Here is a 26,619-nt window from a genome sequence, read left to right as displayed (position 1 = left end):
CCGCCTCGTTCCCCACTCGCTCCCCGGCTCCGCTCCGTGCCCGCCGCCCCGCTCCCCTCCCAGCGCCGCAGCCCGCCGGATGTGAAGTCACTTCCGCTACCTGTGTGACCTCACAGGCACCGCCCCGCGCTCCCCCGGAAGTGGCGGCGGCAAGCAGACAACCCTGGTGGGGAGACGGCGCGGTGGACACCGGGAGCGGTAGTCCTGCCGGCCGCCGCACGGTATGCCGGAAGCTGTGGTCCCGCCGGGCGGCCATTTCGCGTTGCGGCGCGGAACATGTCGGGAAAGGTAGTTCTGCCGGGGCAGGGCGAGCCTCCATCTTGTGGCGCCGGCTGGCATGGAGGCGGCGCGGGAGGTGGGGAGTCGGCGGAGGCCCCCAGGGGCTGTAGAGCTAACATTGTTCGTGAACACCCTCCTGCTTGTAGCAGCGCTAGAGCGAGGAGGGCACCGCACCCAGGGTGCAGCTCCGCTTCGCCTCCTCCGGGCACGCCAGCAGGGGGGAGGAAGCGTCGGAGGGCGTTGCAAGCTGCCCTGCCGTGCCGCGGGGACTGCCGACCCTTGTCCAGCCGCCCTCAGCTGTCACTAGTCTGCACGGGGAAACCGCTGAGCCCTGGGCTCCGCCGGGGGCAAGGAAACGTAATCTTTTATGAGATGTAGTATTTTCTGTTTACAAGCCAAGCCCTTCTGCCCTAGCCTCCTCTTGAAGCTGTGTTAGGAAACAGGACACAATGAGGACACTTCTGGGACCTATATTAAGTGCCTGGACTTCAACCCTGTTTACAAAATGGGCTTTAAAAAAAAAAAAAAACAAAAAAAAAACAACTTTTTTTTTATTCTCGCCTCTGTTTCCCCTCCTCCTTCTCAGAGGCACGGTAGAAATGCCTCTTTCCTTCAAACAGCACCCACAAAAACACTCAGGTTCTAGCAGTGATCAGAGCCACGCTGTGCTCCTGGCTGTGTTTACCCAAGTGCTCTGCCTCAGTACAAGCGTTTCCAGTCGTTTGATCTTCACAGTCTCTTAAGAAGCAAAGAAACCAGACCCAGCCAGTTAAAAGCCCTTTGTTCCAGCCAAGCCACTGCTGAATGCAACCTTACTGGCTCTGCAGTCAAAACGCAGTGTTTGCAAACCCACCTCCACTCCACACCCACCTGGGCATGGACTTGGAAGCTAACCACCACCACAAGCAGGAAATCTGCCCCAACAGCAAGCTGGCAAATGTGTGGTAGGGGAATGCTTCCCTGTGCAGCTACAAAGTCCCCACCTGTATGTTGCTGAGGGGGTAAACTGCACAGAAATAAGGAACCTTGGCTAACCCTGGAACCCATTAACGGTGGAAGATACCAAAGGTGAGCAGATCTGCTGGGGCGCAAGAAGCGATTGAGGAAGGTGCAGACCAACTTGCTCAGCTGAGCTCTTTCCCTCACATCCCGTTAGGCTGCAAGGTCTCCTGTGCTATCACCACACTTTCCTTCCTCCCCTCCCAGGTCTTTCTCCAGTCTGCCCCAAGCATGGAGTGTTCAGGAGGTGGTTGTGACCCAAGCGCAGGACCCAGCACTTGACCTTGGTGAATATCTTAACACCCCTGTTATCAGAAAACAAGAGCTGATGGCAGCAAGGAATTTTTGGAGTCTAAAGTTGGACTATGTCATGGATACTTTCCACCTGAGAGTTCGTTGTGGTGGGAGACGAAAGAGGATGTAACATCCTCCTCCAGTTTAATCTGCAGCAGTTACAACAGGCTGAAGCCTGTCCCTGTAGGACACAGAAGCTGCAGGGAATGGCTAAGGAAATGCTGCTCTCCAAAGAAAGCACACAGAAGTGTAGCATTTCAGTACATTAATCTTAGCTGCAGAGTGGGAGGAAGTCTGAAACACGTGGAAGAGATGGAGAGGCTGCATCTGCAATATTGTGTCCAGTTCTGGGGTCCTCAGTTCAAGAAGGGCCTCAGGGAACTGCTTGAGACAATCCAGCACAGAGCCAAAAAGCTGCTGAAGGCAGTGAAACATCTCCCTGTAAGGACAGGCTGAGGGAGCTAGGGCCCTGGAGCTTGGAGCAGAGAAAGCTGAGGGGTGCCCTCATTCGTCTTCATAAAGATATGAAGAGCAGTGCTGGGAGGATGGAGCCAGGCTCTGCTCAGGGATGTCCAATGATAGATAGGACAAAGGCTGCAAGCTAGAGCAGAAGAGGTTCTATGAGAACAGAATGGAAAACTTTCTAACTGTGAGGACGACACAGCCTGGAGCAGGCTGCCCAGAGAGGTTATGGAGTCTCCTGTGGAAACTTTCAAGACCTTCCTGGATGTGTTCCTCTGCGACCTGCCCTGGGTGACCCTGCTCTGGCAGGAGAGTTGGAGTGGATGATTGCTGGAGGTCTTTTCCAACCCTACCATTCTGTGAAACCTTCCAAATAAATGTAGATCTACCACCTTGAGAGAGAAAACAAACCCTCCCAACAGTGAATGGTTACTTTGAAGTCAGGTCCTCTGTTTGGCCGGTGAGGTCAGCAGCCTGTTGGAGACAGATGAATGACAAGAGACAGCATGAGCGAGTAGGGGCCCAACTACAGCCTTGTGACTCACTCAGAAGAGAGCTGAGTGCAGGGCTGCTGCTGCCTGCACTTCCTTTCAGGGCTCTAGGAGAGGTGCAGAGCACTGTAAGACCATCACTGTATGATTTCATACAGCCACAAGCAGAACTCTGCCCAGCAGCGAGGGCTGTGCACAAAGCAGCAGCTTCTCTTTGTTACAGTGCAGGAACCAGGCAGTGCCTGGGAAGGTTTTGTGAGGTGGCTGTGCGAGTTAAATCCAATCTGCACCATTAGCTGCTCATTAGCATTTCACCACTCAGCCCAGAGGCCCCAGGGGAACTGCCACCAGCACAGCAGATGGTTTTTCAAGCTACACTGAACTCCTGCACACCTCCCCTTTTTGGGACGATGCATCAGCAAGGAAGACAAGTTGCTTCTACCAAACACTCCACCCTGTGTCTGCTAGGTGGATTTGCCTAAGTAACTTCAGCAAGATTCAGCCTCCTCCATTGTAAAACCCTTCTTAGCATTGAGGCTTCCCTGCTGGGCAAGAGGCTCAGGCTGAAGGACTGTCCCCTAGTCACAGAATTGCAGTTGGAAAAGACCTATAAGATGATGGAGTCCAACTGTTCTCCAGCTCTACCAAGGCTGGTGCTAACCCATGGCCCTCAGCACCACATCTCTGCCTCTTTGAAACAGAGGTGGGGATTCAACCTCCTCCCTGGGGAGCCTGTTCTAGTCTTTGAAAACCCTTTCCGCAAAGACCTTTCTTCTCATATCCAACCCAAACCTCCCCTGGTGCAACTTGAGGCCATTTCCTTGTCCTAGTGGTTGTTCCTTGAGAGAAGAGACCAAGCCCCACCTCACTCCAACCTTTCAGGGGTTTGTAGGGAGCAATGAGGTCTCCCCTCAGTCTCCTTTTCTCCAAGCTGAACACCCCCAGCTCCTTCAGCTGCTCCTCACCAGCCCTGTTCTCCAGACCCTTCACCTTCACTGCCATTCTCTGGACATTCTCCAGCCCCTCAATGTCCTTCTTGGAGTGAGGGGTCCCAAACTGAACCCAGTACTCAAGGTGTGTCCTCAGTCGAGTGGAGGGGAAATTTTTATCCACATCACCGTGATGTGGCTTTGAACTTCAGCTTTGATGATAAACACCATCAAACCTCAGAAAGAAAACTGGCAGCAGAATATACCTAGGGGTGTTTTAACAAGTGACATTTTAATTTGTTTGGAAACAAAAAAGAAGGTTTAGGAAAGAGAAAGAAAAATTATGCAGCAAGCTGCTCAGTCACAGGTGTTAAAACATGCAGATTTAGAGAGTTAAGTTTCAGTGTGGTACCATGAACGCAGGAGAGTCAAGAGCTGAGTAGACACAGTGGTTAACATGCCAAACATCTCTACCAAAATGACTGTCACCTAAGCTTTGTTTATTGGTAACTCACTTTAGTAACCTGAATTCACAAAGAAGCAGTAAAGAACAAAAAAACCCAAACCTACAGAGAAACACAGGTTACACATGCAAATTCCTGGTCACATAGCACATGTGCAGGTACATTAAAGAGCACAGTTCTAAAGAGTCTTGACAAAACCAGATCTTAACAACAACAACAACAAAAAGAAAAAGGGTTTAAAATGCAGGTATGAAAAAAATTACAGGTGAAGAACATAAAGATACTTTGTTTTGTCTTTTTTTTTTTTTTTTTTTTTTTTTTTTTACATTTCAGGACTCAAATGCTGCTTTGGAACATTACTAGAGATGGACAACAGCTACAAGATTCAAGTAAAAGCAGGAAGAGCTTGAGGAAATAATACTGGTCAGAGGAGAATGGGCATTTACTTGTCACTAAAAATACAGGGAACAGCTGAATGGGAAAGTCTACCAAGAGCTTTGGGGAGGGTGGGAAATCATCACAAAGTTGTAAAGCTGACTAATCACTGAAGTTTTCCTATTTGCTATAGAACAGTAATGACATTAAAAGAAACTGCAATTCAACACTTAAAAAACCTGCAACTTACATTTAAAGACTTCTTCCAAAGTGAAATGCAATGACGGCCTTACACTGGAAATTAAACAGCTGCTAGGCTCAGACTGAAACCTGGAATGTTCTAGATAAAACTCAAAAATACAGAGAGGGACTTTCTAGCTTTTATTGAGAATGGAACTGAAAAACATTTTTGAAAGCAGTTAAATTTCACTTAAATGAAGCTTCTCTTCCTATAGATGAGCTTTCCACAAGGGTGCAAGGTTCTTTAACAGCATGAAGTATCAAACCAAAAAAAAACCCCAACTTGTTGCCATTCTCGCATGAAGAACAAATTTTTGTTAACTTAAGTGCTTTATGCTTTTTTTTTGCTACGACATTTAAACACATGAACAGACCTAGAATGCCTACTGTATTTCACTAAACCCAAAAAGAAGACAGTATTCCCATCTACTACTTGTACTGCTTTTAAAAAAGATTAAACATTAAAAACCAAAGCCACTGCTTTCCTTACAAGCCTTCTTTAACCTTCTTTCTTTTGCCTGTAGTCTTCTGCCATTTTATCCAGAATTTTCTGTGGAAAGAAAGCAATCAGGGTTTGGGTAGATTTCAGGAGTTTCTCACAGCAATAAAAACACAAAATATCCAGTTGGCAAGTCTAGAAATCTATGAATGTTAACTGACAGGACTGGCACTTCTCTGTGTACTGGAGAGGAGCTCCCCTGCAGTGGGCGACTATCAGTTTGTCACCAAACAGCTCACTGCCAGTAGAGGCCCAATGGCAGCCCCTGGGAGCATTACCTGGCCCTGCTGGGAACACCTTCCTGGTAGGGTGGTGAGCTACCAGAATTCCCTGCCATTTTCTCATGGACTTGTGACAGCTGCTGTGCCACTTACCTGGGTGGAGCTTGCTACCTATATAAAAGCAGGGACAAAACATCTCTTCCTTCACTAGAAAAGGGTTATTTTGGAAGTTTGAGGGATTTAGGATAACTTTGATGACACTTGGTAGCAATTATCATGATTTATTTACTCTTGTTGCTCTCAAAGTGAAGGAGGCTCTCAGCTGGAGAAGTGCCTTGCCACTCTGACACAGAAGCTGCATTCCCCCCACTTCCTTCCTTCTCCAGTCCCCAAACCACACCAATGTTAAAAGTCATTCCAGAGCAGCTCACTAGTCCTTCATGCCATGGAAAAAAGCAAAACCAAATCACATTTCATTTAAGTGATAAAAGCTAATAAATTGGGATTATTTCCCCCACTGCCCCTTTTACATCAAGTCCCATCATCAGGTACCTCAATGGAAAAAAAAACAAAACAAAACAAAACCAAAACAACAAAACAACCAAAAACCAAAAGAACAAAAAAGCTATGGGTGATGGATGAGGTGGGTTTCTCTTACTCTAAGATGGCAGCTGAGTTTCTATCTGCTCCTTGCTAATGTTTGCTTTGTAACACTGATTTGTACCACCTGCCTTGGAGGGCCCTGGATTTGTTTAGGGTGCCCTATTCATTACTGCAAGGGAGGAAGCAAACGTTTTGAGTCTAAGATGCCATCAGCTTAGCTATAGAAGCCCCCAGGGTTTGTTTTCAGCTCAGTAAGCAACTGCTATGAAACCAGTTGGTATGAATACTGCTTGATTCTTGGAATTTCCTTTAGGATTTCCCTCTCTGGGAGGTGGTATTGAAAAGCAGCTTGCAGTACAGGAAGATAGAGCAGCAGCATTATCATTCATGCCATGCAATCATGTGATACCTAATCCAATCAGGAGTTGTAAAACATGCTCACAAAATCAGAAGTTGCAAATATTTTTTTTTGTTTTCTTTCTTTTTGTATCTAAAAACTTCAGCTTAAGCTCTGTTGACTGGTTAAAAACACTCTGTAAGAGACAACTGGAAGGGATTTGAAGTCATGTATTTACTCTGCACCCCTACTGCTAAACCTGGCTCTCGCTCCAACTGGAATGGCCTCTAATCCAAATTCACAAACGAAATCCCCTCGTTAAAACGTATCTGTTGTGTGTTATTTGCACAAGATGAAGATTTGGAGAGTTAAAAAATAGTTCTAGAAGAAGCCAATTTCCACTGCCTGAAAGGTTTGATTTTTTTTTTTCCTTTTCTTTTTCTTTTTGCTCCTCAGTCCAGTCTCATTCAGCTCAGCTCTGTTCCCCAGGAAAGAATCACGCCATTTAAAATGAACAAGTTTTTGCCTTACCTTCAACTTTTGATAATGAGGAAGGCTGCTGCAATGGGTCTTTTTTGCAACATCTTCATTTGTGTAGAACAGGGAACACAATTTGCAATAAAACCCTGTTTTGGGTACCACATAATTCACACCTAGAGAAGTAAACACCACAAAATAAACTAAGAGATCTACTCTACAGCATTGCTTTTCAATGTCATATGTCATTTCAGCTAAAGCTTAAAACCATTCATTCACTTCACATTAACAGCTGCTTTATCTTTAAAACTCCTTGGTTGAAGTTTAGTCAAGCAGGGGCCTAGGAAGAACTAAGTATCTGCAGGCTTTGCTTTTCTTCTTTCCAATTTAAAAGCAAGCTTAATTAAGCTGAAATTAAGGGTCCATTTTATGCCTTCAAAATGAACTAACAATGTTCTGTGATCAATTTCTGAGGATTTAGGATGAATCTAAACTCATTACACTGCTCTGCTTTGTGCCCTGCATTGAATTTGTGTTGCTAGAATATACCTTTTCCAATTGAACTGCTTCTGCCTAAGGAAAGTGTTATGGAGAACTGTATGAAAATAAAAGAGGGAAAAAAACAACCAAAAAAAAGAAAGAAAATTCTAGGGGTGAGGGGAGGAGCGAAGAAGGGGAGGAAAGTGGGGAAACCCTAAAATGAAAGGTTCAGAGGCCAGAAATAAAAGTCAAATGGAATGAGAAATGCTACTGCAGTACACAGAGACAGATTGGAAAGGAATGGAAAGAGCCTTACCAAGAGGAACGTTTGGCTGGTAGGGCCCAATCCGGAACTCATCTAGAATGGCAGCCTTGTCTGCAATGTTCTTGGCTTCCTGCTCGTCCTGAGGGTCTGTCTTGTCCTGGTTTTTTTTCTCAGGATCCTGTGCTGCTGTGGTGTCAGAGCCTTCAACAGGTTCAACCTTGACGTTCTCTTCGGGTTTGGTGCCGTTTTCTAACGTCTCGCCCTCCTGCTCCGCCTCCTCAATCTTGTCTACCTTGATCTCTGCCAAGCCTTCGTCGTTTTTGGCAGCGGATTTCAGCGCCAGCCCTGCCTTGCGCAGCTTCTGGTGGTCTGAGTCTTCTTCATCACCAACCTCATCCAGAGTGACAAAGCCTTCCATGCTCCGTGGAAAGCCGCCCACGTAGCGCTGTGGAGAAAAGGGTTTCCTTCGGTCAGCCTGGTCTGAAATGCTTCCTGAAGGCTGGCTGAAGTGGCAGAAGAGAACCATCTTCTACACAAAGTCCTTGGAAAAACACTCAAATGCTTCCTTCAGGACCTGCCTCGCTCCTACAAAACACTACGCAGCCACACAGGGGTGGAACGAGCTCTTTTGGCATGTAACTAAGTGGAGTTCCCCAGGCATCAGTGCTGGCTCCAGTCCTGTTCAACATCTTTATCAATGACACTGATGACAGGACAGACAGGCAGAGTGTCTGCTCAGTAGGTTTGCTTACTATACCAAACTGGGAGGCTTGGCTGAGACACCTGAAGGCTGTGCGGCCATCCAGACTTGGACAGAGTGAGAGCTGGGCAGAGAGGAACCTAATGAGGTTCAACAAGGAAAGTGCAGAGCCCTGCACCAGGGAAGGAAGAACAAACTGCAGCAGGACAGGCTGGGAGGTGATCTGCTGGAGAGCAGCCCTGTGGAGAAGGACCTGGGAGTCCTGGTGGACAACAAGTTCCAAGGGACAGCAATGTGTCCTGGTGGCCAAGAAGGCCAATGGGGTCCTGGGGTGCATTCAGAGGAGTGTGTCCAGCAGATCCAGGGAGGTTCTCCTCCCCCTCTACTCTGCCCTAGTGAGGCCTCACCTGGAATACTGCATCCAGTCCTGGTCTCCCCAGTTCAAGAGGGACAGGGATCTACTTGAGAGAGCCCAAGGGAGGGCTGCAAGGATGCTGAAGGGATTGGAGCACTGCCTTGTGAGGAAAGGCTGAGAGCCCTGGGGCTGCTTAGTCTGGAGAAGAGAAGGCTGAGAGGGGATCTAATAAATGTCTATAAATATCTGAGGGCTGGGGGTCAGGAAGGAAGGGACAGCCTCTTCTCACTTATGCCCTGTGACAGGACAAGGGGTCATGGATGTAAGCTACAGCACAGGAGGTTCCACCTCAACATGAGGAGGAACTTCTTTACTGTGAGGGTCACAGAGCACTGGAGCAGGCTGCCCAGAGAGGTTGTGGAGTCTCCTTCTCTGGAACCTTTCCAGCCCTGTCTGGATGTGTTCCTGTGTAACCTGCGCTGGATTCTATGGTCCTGCTCTGGCAGAGGGGTTGGACTCAAAAATCTCCAGAGGTCCCTTCTAATCCCTAACACCCTCTGATCCTCTGACTCAGACTCAACTTCAGAATAAGGATTTTTTTTTTCATCTGATCTTCAATTTGCAAGTTTCACAGGCTCTTTTTACTCTGTTCCTACTTTGAAACTCCTTCTAACCTGAGTATTTTAAGTGAATATAATTTTGGAATCCACAAGCTGTTTTCATTTGAGACAGCTCCACAAAATCCTCAACTTCATACCTACATGAAAGGTAAAACCACTACCAGAACAATTCTGTGCTCACTAATAGTATGAAAGTTCATTTTAAAAAAGTAATTAAGAGCTCTCCTCTCAAGTAGTGGAAAGCTTGGAGCTTCCACACTAAAAGAAACAAAACACCAAATAAAACCAAAGTCAACCCAACAAAACCACAGCAAAACCTAACAAACAAACAAAACAGCCCCAAATAACACCAGCCCCCAAAAACGTGGAGGTCTCTTAAAACTCAGGCTTCATCAGAAGACAGCAAATTTGCCTGAATCCTGAGTTTTTGAAGCATTCCTGCTGATGGAGACATTAGTAATCCACCACTTCACAGCAATCACGAGCAGCACTGAAACAGCATCAGCTTTATAGGTCTTCAAGGGAGCAAGTTTGGGAGTTGAGGCAGAAAATCCCCTGCTGTGTGCTAGTACTCTAAATCCCAACACCTTTTAATGGGCTTCCTAGCAGAAGGATTCCCCCCAAACTGAAACCCCTGCACACCTACACAAGGAACATGGCTCACTTTATGCAAAACAGGATTCCAAGTCAATAAAGTTACTACAACTCTGCTTGCTACTCCACATCAGGCAGCAGGAGTGAAAAAAGTAGCTGGCAGGACAAGGAATGATGAGCATGGGATCATCTGGTGAGGACAAGGAAATTCACACAGCAAGGAGCCTATGACTGGAGACATTTTGAAACTCCCTTTTTTTTCCTCCACCTGGCAGTGGGCCTTGGCTAACCACAAGTGGACTCAGTTACCTTTCCAGCTAAGCATAAAGTGGAGATGTACAGACAATTCTGTCCAAGTCTAGATCAGCCTCATGTCCCAAATAAGTAATTTTTGGGATGTCATTGTCCTGCAGTGTGCTCAAAGGAAGTCATTACAGGCAGTCATGAAAAACTGCTCAGCTCCTGGCTGCTTAGAATGAGGCAAAATAGGGGTGACAGGCAAGAACAACTCCCAGGTGGCACCCCTCAAGATAATTGCTGGCAAGACAGAATTTGACAGTTTGTCAAACCAGCAATTTCTAACCAACTGTCCTAGGAAGCTGCATCCCATGAGATCATCCCATTCCCTCACAGGAGCTTTTACACCCATTTCTCTTCAGAGGTGTGCCATGCACATGTTTTAAAGACCCCTAGGAACGATCTGAAGCAGAATGTCTGTGGTGGGCTGCGCTAGGCAGGGTTTGCACACCCAGGGCCCTCACAATTACCTTCTTAAGCTTTTTCTTTGCTGCTGGACTGGCTGCAGCATTCCCCTCGGTTTTGGCGGTCACATCCTCAGCTGTATCCTTTTTTTCCTCAGTAGTCACATCTGGTAAGTTGGCAACATCTGCATCATCCCCTGCTGAGCTGCCACTTTCTAACAGTGCTGCTGCTTCCTCCTCATCCACAAGCAGCTCATCTTCAGACTCCAGGAGTAAATTTGGCTCATCTTGCTCTGTCTGTTCATTAGTTTTTGTGCCTGATGGCTCAGCAGCATCCTCTGGTTTCTCCTCTTTCGCTTTGTCTTCTGCATTGCCACTTTCAGGTTTCTGAGGTGCATCTGTTTTAGACTTCTTATCGCTTGGAGAATCTTTGTTATCTGGAGAATATGTTCTCTTTCTGTGAAGAACAAAGAACACTTGCATGTGAGCCAGAAGAGAGCCCACAAATGATTAGAAAAAGACAGGTTCTCTTTTTCTAGACAAGTTTGATAAAAGATTGTGTGAAGGTTGAAGGGAACCTGGAAGGATTCCATTCCTCAAGCATGAAAAGGTTACTGCAAGGAGGAACTGTCCTTGCAGGGCAGGGCAACTGCTCATGAGTTTAAATGGCAGGAAGGGAAGGCTAATTCAGGACTGGAAAAGATTTCCTGAGGAGGATGTGAGCTCTCCAGCCTCAGAGGAAGAGGGTAGGCAGCACATTAGAAAGTTAATCTCAGGGCACAACAAACAATAATTCGATCTCAGAGCTTGCCTGGCTGCCTTTTGCATAATTTGTAGACTCTGAGTGAGGTATTTTTGTATTTCTTTGAAATAAGGTGATGCTTTAGCAATAGGAAATTACCTGGTTTTATCCTTTTTCAGCAGTTCAACTCCTTTGTTTGGAATCTAAAATCGAACAGAAAGGATTTTTAAGTCCCAGCAGAGCATTACTTATCCAAGTGTTGCAGCATTAACTCAAAGCAGGCATCACCACCTAGCCAAGCACTTCTGATTCATGTTCCTCCACAGGTTCTCTTTGACCATGCCCACCCACCAAGCAGTAAATAAACCCTGCCAGCCTAGAAATCCCATGTCTTGATTCATAGCAATTACCAGTTACTCAATGCAAGGGAGATACCCTGCTCCAGAGAACTCACACACAACTCTTGTTCATGAGCAGCTGCAATGTGGTGCAGCCAACAGCACAGATCACTTTTCATCTACCACCTTCTCCATGCCATCATCAGCAGGGCTACATGGAAAGCCTTAAGCAGACTCATGACACTTCACTTATTTAGGAGTTACTGCATAGGATACTCCACTTGGATGGCAGTAAAAAGGAAAAAAATATCGAAGTATTTCAATCTGCCCAAAGTGCTCATTTTTGGGGCATGATCATATGCTACAGTAATATTTCTTCATACTCCACCCCAGAAAGCTTCTGTTTTTACAAGACAGCCTAACAGTTCAGCTTTCTTCTGCTTCTCTACCTGGGGTCCTAAGCCTAAGGCTTAGAGCACTGAGCTGGTGTTATGTCAGAAAAGCAAAGCTATCAGCTACCCCTTCTCTCCTAGGTTACACTCTAAGTGTTGACAAAACTGCTGCTTAAAAATCAGATCATAAAACAATCTGTCTGGGTCCTTGGGGTTGTGTCCATCACAGGGAGCAAAACACTTTAATGGTGCTGAAGAAGAAAGGTTTTGGCTGACATCCAGCATAGGAAATGCATTCTGTTGTGACAGTTATAGTTTAAAGGGAGTGCCTAATACATGTTGTCATTTTGCTGTACACAAGAGGACATGTACAACAAAATGGACAAACTGAGCAGAAGCTGTGAAAAGCCAAGAATTGATGTATGAGGAGATGGTTTTGCCACCTAGTTCGATCATTTTCAGAGAGGGTGAAAAAAGCAGAACTCACATGACAGAACATCCTAAATGGAGATGTGTTCATTAAAATCTGCACCTGAATAGTAGTAGCTGTTTGGGGGGTTGCTTAAGCTGAAAGGAAAATCCTTCTCCTTTGGTCTAGGCCTGACACCACTGCACTTAAGTAGCCAAAAGGTACTAAAGCAAATCCTTCCATTCTATAAGCAACCCTGAATCCTCACAGTAAGTGACACCTGTCTTCTGTTTCATAGAATCACAGAATTGTCAGGGTTGGAAGGGACCTCAAGGACCATCCAGTTCCAACCCCCTGCCATGGGCAGGGACACCTCACACTACAGCAGGTTGCTCACAGCCACATTCAGCCTGGCCTTAAAAACCTGCAGGGATGAGGCTTCCACCACCTCCCTGGGCAACCTGTTCCAGTGTCATCATATAATCAGTTAGGGTTGGAAGGGACCACAAGGATCAGCCAGTTCCAACCCCCCTGCCATGGGCAGGGACACCTCGCACTACATCAGGCTGCCCAGAGCCTCATCCAGCCTGGCCTTAAACACCTCCAGGGATGGGGCCTCAACCACCTCCCTGGACAACCCATTCCAGGCTCTCACCATTCTCATGGGGAAGAACTTCTTCCTCACCTCCAGCCTGAACCTCCCCACTTCCAGCTTTATTCCATTCCCCCTACCCTATCCCTACCTGACATCCTAAAAAGTCCCTCCCCAGCTTTCTTGAAGCCCCCTTCAGATACTGGAAGGCCACAAGAAGGTCTCCTTGGAGCCTTCTCTTCTCCAGACTGAACAGCCCCAACTCTCAGTCTGTCCTCATAGGAGAGGTGCTCCAGCCCTCTGATCAATCTTCTGGCCCTTCACACTTTCAACCTCAATTAAACCCCTATACCCACTACTTACCCTTAAGACCAATTTCTTGTATTTTTCAGATAAATCCACTTTCACACATCTGCCTTGGAACCAAAGTGCTTTGTTGGCACAATGCTCAACCATAGCCAAAGCATCTTCTCTGGTCTCCATCTCGATGAAAGCCTGAAAAGGTTGAAATAGACATTAAAAATGCCTGGGAAACACAGACCACTTCTGCAGGCAAAGCTATTTAAAACACTGTTCCAAGTGCTGACTCACAATGGTGAGATTCAGCTATGACCATCCTCTCTCCAAACTAGCTCTAAATACCCTGTGCTTTTCAACTCAGTAATATCCGTCCCACAGCAAGCCCTGGAAGTAAACAGCAGGGATTTAAATAACATGGGGGGGAAAAAAAGGGTCATGAAGAAAAATGATTCCAAATAAAAAGCAATGAAATTCATTTATCTGGTGCTTAACACAGCTGGGAATTCCAGAGTAGCTAAGGAACTACCTTTTATCTGCATGCCTGAAACAGAAAAGCAGCAGCTGCTGGTTGACAAGCCCTGTTTTAGGAGGTGTTCCTCCAAGGAGCAAGACTGTGACAAAGTTTGCTGAATGTGCTTTTAAAGCACATCTTTGGCCAAAGTATCATTAGCAGAGAGAAGAAAGCTGTTTCTGCATCTAAAAGACAGCAGAAGGTTTCAATTTTCCAATGAAACAACATCAGGGAGAACTTCCTAGGGGTCACAGGATAGATTCTAGCAATGTTTCACTCCACAAGTGTGGCATTAGGGGATTCAGACACTCTGAAAAACCACTGGGATTTCCCAATTTGACTCAAGGGAAGAACAAACTGGGACAGCAAAGCTTGGAAAAAACCTGAAAGCTCAATACTTTAAACTCCTATTTGTAGAAATTCTGTATGTGTGCATCCAAAGCATTTTGCTATACACAGGCAATGCACTAACTTCCAACTTTATTTACAGAGCCACTGTAGGACTGCTTTTAAAGAATGGAAAACAAAGGCTAAGTGAAAGAAATGTGCAGGAATGGAATATAAGTTGTCAATGTTTCATAGGCAACGAGTTTTCAGCCTTAAAACAAAGCTGCAAGACTCTCAGAAACCTGCATAACACAGGTTAACTCTCAATGCCAAGTACATCTTCCTCACAGCAGTTCACATGACAGGAACACGTCCCAGTGAGCTCCATGCCAAATCATCACCTACACACATCTCCAGCCAGTCCATACCCATGCTAGAGCAGCAAGCCTACACAGGCACCAATTAAAGGCACACCATCTCTCCACAGGAAAGCCCATCCCCTGCTCTGTCACCTGGCTTTTCATCCTCATGAGAATGTAGTTCTTGATTTTTCCATAGGGTTCAGCCAGTTTGAGCACGGCGTTGTCAGAGTAACCCGAATGAGGCAAGTTGCTCAGGTGAATCACACGACCAAGCTCTGGTTTAGGAGGCTCATTCTTCTGGTCAGGCTTACCCTCAGGCTTCTACAATGAAAAGAGAATGAAGGTTTTTAAAGCACACATTACATAAAATAGACATTGATTTACAGAATAGTTTGGGTTGAAAGGGATTTTAAAGATCCTCTAGTTCCACCCTGCCACACCTCCTACTGGACCAGGTTGCTCAAGGCCTCATCCAACCTGGCCTTGAACACCTCCATGAAGGGGACATCCACAACCTCCCTGGGCAACCCATTTCAGGGTCTCACCACTCTCACTGTAAAGAACTTCTTCTTACTCACCAGTCTCAATCTGCCCTCTTCCAGCTCAAAGCCATTGTCCCTCTGTCACTACAAGCCCTTGCAGAAAGTCCCATCCCAGCTTTCCTGGAGCCCCTTCAGGTACTGGAACACTGCTCTAAGGTCTCCCTAAGGTCTTTTCTCCAGGCTGAAAGGCCACAGCTCTCAGCCTGTCCTCATAGGAGAGATGATTACGATGATACAGGTGAGAAGTACATGAAGAGTAACTCAAATACAACAGCCTCATACCACTGACTGCCCCAGATGAAAAGAAGGCAAGGTTAAGAACAGCAGTAAAGTTTTACCTTTATTCTCTTGTATTTCTGTGACAAGTGGACTCTGACTGGTTTACCAAACACCAGGGCAGGTGTCGTCGAGTAGTACTCTACTGCAGCCTGGGCATCTTCAGTGGTTGACATCTCAATAAATGCCTGAATTAATAAAGAAAGAAATGAAACACTTCTCCTCCAAGAATCAGAGTTCTGTTTAAAATCTTCCTTGCTGTCCTGTTAAAAACAGCTGCATCAAACAGGAAAATTACCTTTTGGTTATGCCATTAACTGACCTGCAGAACTTGGCATGAATTCTGCATGCTTTATTTAGGTGCACAAACAGAACTATTTGGTTTGTTTACATTCTACCTAGATTTGGATTTGGAACATTCAATTACTCCCTGCTTTTTCTTTTCTGTGATACTGGGTTTTTCCACATTCAAAACCACAACTCTGTGTAATACAGGCTAAGACCAAAATGTGTTTTCAGAGACTGTAAGAAGAGAATTTACCATCTTAGTGTGTTTCAGAGAAAGCTGAACCAAAGGGCTTCATCTCACCTCATTGATCTTGTTTAGAATCAGATGATTTGTAATGATTCCAAATGGTTCAACAAGCTGAAGCAGCTGGTATCTCAAGTTCTTTCCCCTCTGGAAATCCATGATGTGAACAACTCTGCTTGTCTCCTGTTGAAGGCAAAGCATGCATACACAATATTTAAAGACAATGTACATCAACTAACCTTAAAAACAGTCTGTCAAGGCTCTGCTCTACCTGTACCATTATTTCCCTTTCAGTTTTTTAAGCCTTCAGTAGTAACCAAACCAAGATGCATAAAGGCCTGGAATCTCAAGACACTTCCACAGAGGAAGATGTCTGCCAAAGGTGCTTCATCACATAAGGATGTTTTAACAGGGTCCATACAGTTAGTGCTTGTAGAATAGTTAAAATCATAGAATCATGACAGTTGGAAAAGATCTTTAAGATCATAGTCCAACCATTGACCCAAAACTACCCAGTGGAACACTAAACTGTGGCCATCAGCACCACACCTATGTGGCTTTTCCGTCACTCCAGGAACAGGGATTCCAACACTGCTCTGGGCTGCCTGTTCCAGGACTTGGCAACCCGTCCAGTGAAAAAATCATTCCTCGTTTTCAACCTAAACCTCCCTGGTGCAACTTGAGGCCATTTGCTCCTATCACTCGTTGCTTGGAAGATGAGACCAACTCCCATGGAGTTGTAGAGCCTTCTTTTCTCCAGACTGAACAACCCCAGTTCCCCCAGCTTCTCCTCACCAGCCCTATTCTCCAGACCCTTCACCACCTTGGTTGCCCTTCTCTGGACACACTCTGTCCCCTCAATGCCCTTCTTGGAATGGGTGGCCCAATACTGATGCCAGTATTTGGTGTGTGGCCTCACCAGTGCCCAGTACAGGAAGGGGGGATGATCCGTGCCCTGTTCCTGCTGGCTATGCCATTCCTGATCCATGCCAGGATGCTGCTGGCCTTCTTGGCCAGCTGAGCAAGAAGGCAGCACAATGAAAAGTTTAGTATTATTTTAAAGCTTCAATATTTCCACACACAAAAAAATCCTAATTATCTTGAGTTTAAGACAATCCATTCATTCAAAAGAACTCTTACTAAAGCAACCAAAATTAAATTGTATAGAGTCCACCAAAAAAAAAAAATTGATACTAACCACTCTGCCCTTCTGCATGTGTCTGGGTCCTTGCATGTTTCCATTTCCAGCTCCTTTGAGAAATTAAAAGAATTAACAAGCTTAGTTCAGCCTGCAAGACTGGCATTAACGTGTCTCTTCACAAGTCCTTAAGACATCCAAGTCATTTGTATTAGTAAACCACAATGACATGAAGTTTTAAACCCAAATTATTTAATTAGGATCTGAAAAGGCTGTTAATTTGTTTGGTAACTTGAGGTCCTCCTTCCTGATTACTCTGTGCAGGTTAACACTGGAGAAAGAACTGCATTTACGGAGTACAGAAATAGAGAATGAGTAAGGTTTGCCACAACAAAAATGCCTCTGCACAGGCAAAACCTGAAGCCTCTTTAAAGATACTTTTTTTACAATTGATGTTCTAGGTGAAGAAAGACTCCATAGTTTTGGTTCTAAACCAACAACATAATGCCCATTTTAGTATGAAACACCCCTAAATTTTACTATGAAACACCCAGAAAAAGCCTTTCAGATAGCTTGGCTCAAAGTTAAGTTTGAGATGTTTGGAAAAGTATTATTCTAACAAAATGTCAGGATACCTGAGTAAATTAATCAGTTTGGCTCTTTTAGTCACTCAAATGATTTTAAACATAGGAAAAATTCAGGCAAGAACCTAATTCTTAAGTCTGCCTTGTTGTAAAGAAGAGGCTTGCATCAACTACCTTTACCTTTCTCAGTTGCTATTCAAATCTATTTGCCAAATTCATCTGAAATTAATGGAGGGGAATCACTTAAAAGGCTGAATTATTGAAAGTTTCACAAGAAAATCTCCATCAACATGTAGGTAATCAAAAAGATAAATGCAAAGAACTTCTAGAGAAGAAAAAATAAAAGCCCAAATAACATGACTAAGCAAACTGTTCAAAAACCCAGCTACAATCAAGTGTCTGGTAGCCAAGAGATGGTAGAAAAGGTAAAAGTGTGGGAGATCTGAGTCTTTAGGCAGGGAGCGACTGAAAAGTGTTTTGTTCTGCTGAAGTACTGATAATAAAATAGACAAAGAAAAAAAAAATCAAGAACCTCAGTCTTGTAAAAGTAGGTGCTTGTTGATACTACCTCTTGGCCCAACAGGAGGTCCTCCAAGGTGAAATGGAGGTGGTGGTGGTCCCAGAATTCCAGGTGCAGGATTTGTGGATTGCTGCAACATAAAGGGATCACCCCTAGAAAGAGGGGAAAAAAAAAAAAAATCTTGTTTTTAAAACAAAACAACCCCACAAAATCTGTGATGCTTTCATTCTGAAACAGATTCTAATCTCTGCAGAGCTTCTAAGAAGTCAACTTCAGCTCCTTTCACTGCTGCTCCTCAGCTAGCAGCACACAAAGGGAGGTATCTGTGTGAAGGAAGTGTGCTGTTTCACGTGAAATGTTAACAACATCCTCCACTTCAAATAGAGAATTATAAATACTTAAAAATTCATTACTACTTACATTCCATGTCCTGAATCACTGTCAGGATTCCATTCTGGGTATCTTAAAAGAAACAACAATAAAAAAAGGTAAGAAAAAGTCTACTCCAGCTGTGTTACAATTTCCACACAAGCAGCAATGCCCTTTTGTGCTACCACAAGCATATGGTAACAGTGCCCACTGCAGGAGACACAAGGAGCATCTATCGACCATCAGCACGCCTCATGACATGCTGCCTACAGACAGGGCTGTCAGTTTACAACACAAACTGCACCTTTGGTTTACAACAAATATTTACAAGCTGGGTTAAGGGACTCCTAAAAACTGACAAGAGATTCTCAAGACTGTGGCCAGCAGGTCAAAGGAATTTCTCTTCCTGTTCCATCCTGCCCTAGTGACGCCACAGCTGGATTACTGGGAGCAGTTGTGAGCTCCCTAGTTCAAGAGAGACAGGGAGCTACTGCAGAGTCCAACAGAGGCTACAAAAGATGCCAAAGGGACAGAAGCATCTATGTGAGAAGGAAAGGCTGAAAGCCCTGGGGCTGTTGAGCCTGGAGAAGAGCAGCCCCAGAGGGGATCTGATCAATCACAGCAAGAGATAAAGGGTGGGGGCCATCATGGGGATGGGCTCTTTTCCATGGTGCTCAGTGACAGGACAAGGGGCACAAACTGGAAACCAGGAGGTTCCATCTGAACAGGAGGAGAAAATTCTTTGTTGTGAGGGTGCTGGAGCCCTGGAGCAGGCTGCCCAGAGAGGTTGTAGAGTTTCCTTCTGTGGAAAGATTCCAGTCGTCCCCCCCTCCCCCTCCAGCCATTGTGATCCTCGGGCAGCTGCTGTGGGTGCCCGGCTTTAGCAACGGGATTGGACTGGGTGACCTCCACAGGTCCTTTCCAACCCCCACCATGCTGGGATTCTGCAGTTGTTAAGATCCAACTCTTTAAAATACTGCATATAGATCAGTAGGATTCAGAAGGCATGACTGAGATCCCTTTTGTCCTGAAGATGCTCTTTTAAGTTGCTTTTACTCCCTACAAGGCGCAGCACGTTCTCTAAACCTGCTTTGTGCACTGCTCTTTAGCTGTCCATGCCCTCCTGCCCCAAGAATGAGTAAAGTTGTTTAAATTCATACATTTCCAGCAGCAGCTGACAGCGTCGGCTGTGAGTCGCTCCATTGATATGGTGGTTCCACTCCTGCAGCAAAGTAAATAATTCCAAGTTAGCAGCCACACTTGCCAAGCCTCTTGGAACACAATCCTGCTGTACAGCGCAGTATCTTCTAAGCTGAAGTATGGAAGATACATGGACAGCAAAATCCCTTTTAAAGAGACACTGAAATTGGACCTACCTCTCAACTCCTAACCCTGGGTGAAAAGGTGGCTGTTGAAAAATCTGCTGCAATCTAAGGGTGAGATCCTGCCTCAGAGGTGCAAAGCTCACCAGGGGAGAACTGCTACAGCATACAGGGCATATTGCTGCCATTCCAACTTCTCCCACTGCATGTCCTCTGTCATTTGAGAATTTCCTCCACTCTCTGCTTCTTTCCTCAGGCTTTTAAACATTAGTTTCACCTAAACACTTGAGTTTTAGAACCATAAAGCAGCCAAGACATTGCTAGGAATACAGAAAGGAAAGACTAAAACAAATCAAAGTGCATAGCTAGGGCAAACCACAAGTAGACAGGTGAAATATAAAAACATAGCAGGGAGAATAATAGAGGGGGGAAAAAAAGATCTAAATTACATGGTACAAAGGAGGAATAATGGAATTAAACCACATCAGGCACCTGCTTCTGGTGCAGCACCTGTTTCTGGTAAATTCCTCCCAGTTCCTAGGAAGGAATGAGAGCTTCCCACTGTTCCTCTACAGACTGTTTTGATTATGGAGTCATTTTTTTTTCACGAGGAGGGAAGGCACAGGGACAACTCCTGCATCACACTGCCTGATCTCTACATCCTGACAGCATTAGGCTGTGCTATATTCACCTGAATAAAGCGACAGAATTTTGCAAGTTCCACTGCTGCAGGTCTGTGAGCCACTCTGCTGCTGCTCAGTTAGCAAAGGGACCAGCAGAGACACATGGAGTCAGTTAACTTCAGGTTCACAGAGAAACGAAGGGAACAGTAACTATGTATTTGGGGGGCAGTTCAACAGCTGAAGATTCTCTCTTAACACCTACATTTTCATGGGAGCACCTGTGTTTCACTGCCTAATTCTTTTATATCTCTCTTCTTACATAGGTATTTCTGCTCAGCACCTATAAACTATTTGTTTCCCCTGATCACTCACCTTTCCTGATTTTCAGTCTCCACCACACTACAGCCACCCTCTTGGATACAAGATACTCACTCCTGAGGCTTACTGTAGTGTTTCCATATGCTAACTGCCTACCTTACACTGTCCACAAAGGAAAGAACCCTGGATTTGAAGCCTCCCATACAGTACTGTTGTTGAGCTGCACTCCATAATACACAATAGAACATGGAGCAAGATAAAAGTTTCATTTGTTTTATAGGGATGTAAAATGACAGCTCCACTTTTTCTTTTCTTATTAACTGCACAAGATGTAGGCTCTGCAACTACAAATTAATGAATATGCTGGCAATTAGGATGAAAAACCCAAACAAGTAAACCTACCCATAAAACATTCTATACTTAAACCCAAAGTTTCTTAGTTTAAAACTTCTTTATTCCTATATTACAGAAAAGAGTCTTTTAAACACTAAAACCCCTCCAAACTTGGGGGCATAATCTGTAAAACCCCAGAGGGCTGATTCTGCTAGATGCAACATGCTTTGAAGCTGGTTTAACACACCAATTTAATATTTTTATAAACTGAAGTAGATGTTACCTGCAACTAGAGGCAAAGCTTGACAGATTTAACTCTCATTATACTTCAAATACTTTTCAATGAAGAAGAAAAGGGAGATCTGACATTAAGAAAAAATCTTATGTTCTCTGTTCCCAGGGAAAGTTTTCAGAATAGATCATCTACACTATTCATTTTTCACTCAATGCAATTCTTAATCTGGACTTCACTCCCTACCTTTATCCAGCCAGAGGGATCACTCCTCTGAGGTCTAAGGGCACTAGGTCTTCACAGACACTAATTATCATGAATGCTCCAAGTTAAGGTGGAGCAAATCTGAACTGAGCTCTTAAAACTGAAGATTACCTTTTGCCTTAACGACGTGAGCAAGAGGACGAGCTGTTCTTGAGAAAATCAGGCCAAACCTAAGCACCTAATTTTAGACAGCCCTGTATCAGGGACAGGGCCACATTTTCCTTTGAGATGTATCACCATTTCCAGTGCTTAACCTCCACATTCATCGGCTGGCGTTGCAAAAGCCTTTTTCTTTGGCAAAGAAAACAACCCCTCCACATCTTACAATCATAAAATTGTTAGGGTTGGAAGGGAGCTCAAGGCTCAGCCAGTTCCAAGCCCCCTGCCATGGGCAGGGACACCTCACACTACAGCAGGTTGCTCACAGCCACATCCAGCCTGGTCTTAAAAACCTGCAGGGATGAGGCTTCTACCACCTCCCTGGGCAATTGTGCCAGTGTCTCACCACCTTCATGGGAAAGAACTTCTTCCTGACATCCAATCTGAATCTACCCGCTTCAAGTTTTGCTCTACTCCCCCTATCATTACCTGACATCCTAAAAAGTCCCTCCCCAGCTTTCTCATAGCCCCCTTCAGATACTGGAAGGCCACACCTCATTCCTTGACAAAGGGAACAGGATGGACAAAATGCCTCAAGAAGCTGGGGCACAATTTACAATTAGAGAAAACAAACTGGGGCTTAAAATATAGGCACAGATTAAGGATGAAATTAAGAACACTGGTAAAAAAGAAAGAAAAAACAACAGATGACTGCTCTGCCATTTTAAGTTATACAGGGTATTTAACCCCTTGCTTGGGCTTAAAATACACATTGCTTTATGGTGTTTTTATTTGGTGGGCAAAATGAAATTCTGGTATTGCAGCATGAAGTCTGCATTGTCCCAGCTAAGAACAGCCTTGCCTTTCTGCTTTCCAGAAATCTTGGTTCAGATCAGATTACTTTACAGGTTCTACTCAATTCCATTTTGTGGGAGACACAAAATAAGAACTTCTGGAATTGTTAGGTATGCAAAGCAGAGGAAAAAAGGAGAGAAGAGAGAAAAATTCTGGTGGTGATATGATTTCTGTAATTCGAAACAAAGCCCAAACTTGGGTCCTAAGAAACAGATGCTCCAATCTCAATTATTTTATGGCATGCCAGCAGTTTAAGTCAAAGTATATTCCTAAAAACCAGATGTTTTTACATATTACAGAAGAAGTCAGCTCCTTAAGTTACGCTGTCAAAAGAATTTGGTATTTCTCATACCTGGAAAGCTATTTCATGTTGGATATCCTTTTGATAGATCTTCATAGCAGAGCAAACTAAGAACCAACAAGGATTTAAAACAAAGTGCTAAAAAGAACCCTACTTACAGGATTTACTGGTTGCCATCTTCAAGGGCCTCAGAAGTTTATGCTTTCAATCTAACCAAATGAAGTCCTTTTACAGAACTGAGCATGGCATCTAAACTGTTAACACTTAAAACCTTTTGTGAACACAAATGGCAAAATATAGGAGAGAAGAAACCCGGATTACTGTGAATTTATATATAATAAAAGTCATTAAAGCAGCACAAGTTCCAAAGCTGTCGGGTCAGCTGGAGTCATACAGCAGGTGCTCTACAACTGGTCTGACCATTTCCTCGCAGGGACAGAACAATTCCCATGTTTCAAAAAGATTAGATGCAGAGAAGCAGCACTTTGTGAGAGGTAACTGTAAAGAAATGGTTAGTAACAGCAATTCCACATTGTATCAATTTCACAGTAATAAGCATGTATTATATTTTCAATTGAAGGCCTTCAAGCTAATTAGCCACTAATTGTAACAAGAGGGGCACTGCATTAGCCAATTAGCCAATTAAATTGCCTAGTGGACTGAAAATCAGCAAGATGAGTAACACTGGAAAAGCTGCAAGTGAGAAGGCTCTGAAAATACCATCTGAATAAACAGGCTGTGTTGAGCAACCTGCTACCTTGGCAGAGAGTTGAGCTACTGGTGAATAAACTAAGAGGGAAGGCTCAGCAAAACCGAATCTCCCCGAAGATCCACTCTAGTGGCCAGGCAAGTAAAGAACACTACTAGGAACACAGAGCAGCGGGATACTGCAACAGCAGACTGATTGCTGGGAGAGTCTACAGGGAGAGATGCAACATGGGACAATAAAAAGTGAGTCTGAAGTGTCTAAGAAAAGTCGTGAAAAAGGAGAAAAATGACGACAAATTTCAGCCATAGTATGAGATAGAGTGTTAAAGTGAAATTAAAAAGGCAAGAATGAGCTAATCTAAAACGTGGGGTTTTGGTGTGTTTTTTGTTTTGTTTTTTTACTTTTGCAAATAAGTTCCAGGGCTCTACATTAACTCTTTCCCTTTGGACAGGGAAAAAGCAGAACTGTGCAAGAAAGCATCTTAGCTACATATAAATCAGCAATCAAGACAGATGTGGAGGAGAGCTGAAACTAGCTTCCTGAACAGCACAGCAGATACACTGCAAAAACCCACCAAACCAACCAAAAACCAAAACATCCCACCCCAAAACTGCTTGAATGCCAGATGTTTGTGGTTAAGAGAACATGTAGATGTAAAATATAAATAAGATATCCCAGTAGATGATAGCTTGTTTGACTTGAAGTTAAGCAGTCTGGGCAAACAAAACACATTAATGTAAAGCCCTGGTTTACAGTGTTAACAATTACTTTGCAAATAAACCAAGTGCCTTTTTTTTCCACTCTCCAACCAACTTTCAGATCATTTCAAAAGCAACCAGGCTCATAGAAATCATTAAAGAAATAGGTAAAAACAGAACAGATACTACAATGTAAAGGAAAATAGAAGCATCTGGTGCGTAACTCACCTTATTAGAATGAACTGGCATATCACATATAGAGCACAGATGGGGATAACCCTTCGGTAAGAATCCATGGAAGTCTTCAATATTGCTATTTGGAGGAGCACCTCTCTTTTTCTCAAAGAGAGATCTCTCGGGACCAGGACCACGACCCATTCTGTCATACTCACTGTCAAATTTATGATAGTTATGCGAAGTCTCACCATAGAAAGATTCGTCCCTACACCTTTCTCCATCTCTTAATCTGTCATCTTCATAATCCATTCTGTCATAATAACCAGATTCTTGAGAACGACTTCCATGGTCATAGTCAACCACTGGGTTGAGACTAGGACCACGATCATCAAAGCTATCTCTTCTAAAATGCCTTTTTTCTTCCCAATCATCCCTAGGTACTCTGTACGGTGGTTCCCGTGTGGATGATCTGCCATCTCTACCATAACCTTCTTCAGCTCTCCTCCTTTTAAGTTGTAGAAGGATCTGAGGCAAGTTTTCAGGAGTGATCTTGTCCTCGGGATAGCGACTCAGTTCATCTAAGTCTCTAGCAGACAGACCAAAGCTGGCCAAAATGTTAGTGGCCTGGTCTGCATCTCCACGGTGCTGAGAAGACAAAGGGAGTGGACCTCTACTTCCAATGTTAAATATAGACTGCAAATTATGGGAAGAGGTACTACCAGAAGACAGTGCACTATGAGATCCTTGTTGGTTCAATGAAGAACTCATCCCAAGATTCATTAAGCTAGCAAGGCGTGCAGTACCCTGGTTCATCCTTCCAAGAGATGGCATATTTAAAGACTGGGTAGCAGCAGCAAGAAGGCCTATTCCTGCAGAGAGGTCACGCCCATGACCTTGTGAATCCCTACTCAGAGATGACTGCTGGAATGACTTGGACATTGTAGAACTAGAGCTTGTCTACTTTATGGATCAAAAAAAAATTTCCTTTTTTTTTTTTAAAGATGGCTGAAAAGAGAGCTCACACTAGAAAGCTAGGCAAACTTCACTTCAAAAATGGTAACGCCAAGAAAGAGGATCAATAATGACTGCAGATCTTCTTCAAGCTGAGAAACACCAGACAATTCTGTAGAAAAACAAGCAGTTTTAGTCATAAATCCCTTGAAACAGATGCAGTTTTAAACTTATGCATCATGTTGATCTAAAAAAACATTAAAAGATCTCAATCTTACAAGGCTTTTATTACATAACTTAACAGATTCAAGAGGTACCCAGAGCCTACAAATATAATTTCAGATTAAAAAAAAATACAGCAGTGTTTCTGATACATGCTACTCCTCTTCTACAAAAAGCTACTTTCATACCGAAGACAAGTGAACTGCAGAAGTTTGGGATGTCTGAAAGCATCTCAAGTTTACAAGCATGTAACCCTTGATCTCTGGGTTAATGGTTTTGTTTATACCCTACATTGCTGTGTCTATGAGAAGACCACAAAAAACCGCAAACTTAAGCCCACAGAATCTGAGATGACTTTGGCATGTAACACATTTGAAAATGAAACCTATACCACCACAGAATAGGACAAAAGGAAGTTAAAAGTAAACTGAAGTTTGGGCAAAAAGTTTCTACTGTAAGATCTGGTAAAATGAGAGCAAACATAACATTCAATCTTTATGCAGTAAAACTCAAATTACCGCTGTGAACAAGATGTGAACAAGAAAAATAAGTGTTACATTTTGCAGGAAGTAAACAAGACCCCTTGCTCAAATTGCAGTTATTACAGGTAACAGCACCCAGGAAGTGATTGTTTGGTGTACTGCAGCTGTGATAACAGCCTGTACTTGCAGAGCTCAAGCTAACCAAGGTTCAGGCTCAGTTGTGGGATGGGAGCCCCAAGGAAAACCCTGCTCCTGCAGAAAGAGTTGCCAGGTGAGTCAGGAGATGGCACCACGCTCCAGCTGTCTCGGCAGCAAACTGCTGCTGCCTTGCTTCAGGCCTGACACTGACACAGCGACCACATGTGATAGTTAAAGACTCCAAAGACAATGTTCCTAAGAGACAGGTATCTGCCTCATGCCCCAGCATATACTAACCTTGTATTTAAATATTTGGATCAGCAGCATTTACTTGAAGATTTAGCTCAATAGTGTATCGATATTCACAGTATAATTACAGTGCAATGTTCTTTATCCCTAGTGCAAAGCAAAAAAACTGTAATACTGCTCCCCAAACCCTTTCAAGCCTTGGGACAGATACACAAAGTTTAAATTAGTGCAACACACATGAAAACACTGCACCAGGAGTAGGCTTGTTTTAGGCCCCTGATGCAGTAAAGCCCTTTCAGATCTCTGCAGAGCAGTTTTGCTCCTCCA

At 44.2% G+C, this 26,619-nt stretch overlaps 1 protein-coding gene across 3 annotated transcripts; it reads right to left on the bottom strand.

The window, feature by feature from the left end:
* Nucleotides 1-4,265: 4,265 nt before the first annotated feature.
* On the bottom strand, nucleotides 4,266-25,221 carry MATR3 (matrin 3). Of its 3 annotated transcripts, none has more exons than XM_054389362.1 (15): nucleotides 24,302-25,221; nucleotides 19,480-19,541; nucleotides 18,371-18,412; nucleotides 17,996-18,102; nucleotides 17,556-17,561; nucleotides 16,907-16,959; nucleotides 15,766-15,891; nucleotides 15,239-15,364; nucleotides 14,509-14,679; nucleotides 13,222-13,353; nucleotides 11,287-11,330; nucleotides 10,452-10,842; nucleotides 7,467-7,860; nucleotides 6,725-6,846; nucleotides 4,266-5,083 (listed from the first exon to the last, which is right to left on the bottom strand). In XM_054389362.1, the coding sequence occupies exons 1-15, from the start codon at nucleotides 25,187-25,189 to the stop codon at nucleotides 5,033-5,035; spliced, it is 2,715 nt and encodes a 904-aa protein (XP_054245337.1). In that variant the 5' UTR covers nucleotides 25,190-25,221; the 3' UTR covers nucleotides 4,266-5,032. The 3 variants fall into 3 exon arrangements, with proteins under 3 accessions (XP_054245337.1, XP_054245338.1, XP_054245336.1); XM_054389363.1 differs by having other exon boundaries at nucleotides 7,467-7,707; XM_054389361.1 differs by lacking the exon at nucleotides 17,556-17,561 and having other exon boundaries at nucleotides 17,999-18,102.
* Between the last annotated feature and the right edge of the window lie 1,398 nt (nucleotides 25,222-26,619).

The sequence above is a fragment of the Indicator indicator genome, chromosome 18, assembly GCF_027791375.1.
Source record: "Indicator indicator isolate 239-I01 chromosome 18, UM_Iind_1.1, whole genome shotgun sequence".
Taxonomy (NCBI): domain Eukaryota; kingdom Metazoa; phylum Chordata; class Aves; order Piciformes; family Indicatoridae; genus Indicator; species Indicator indicator.
The sequence above is the reverse complement of the archived record's forward strand: the minus strand, read 5'-3'. Positions and strand labels throughout refer to the sequence as shown.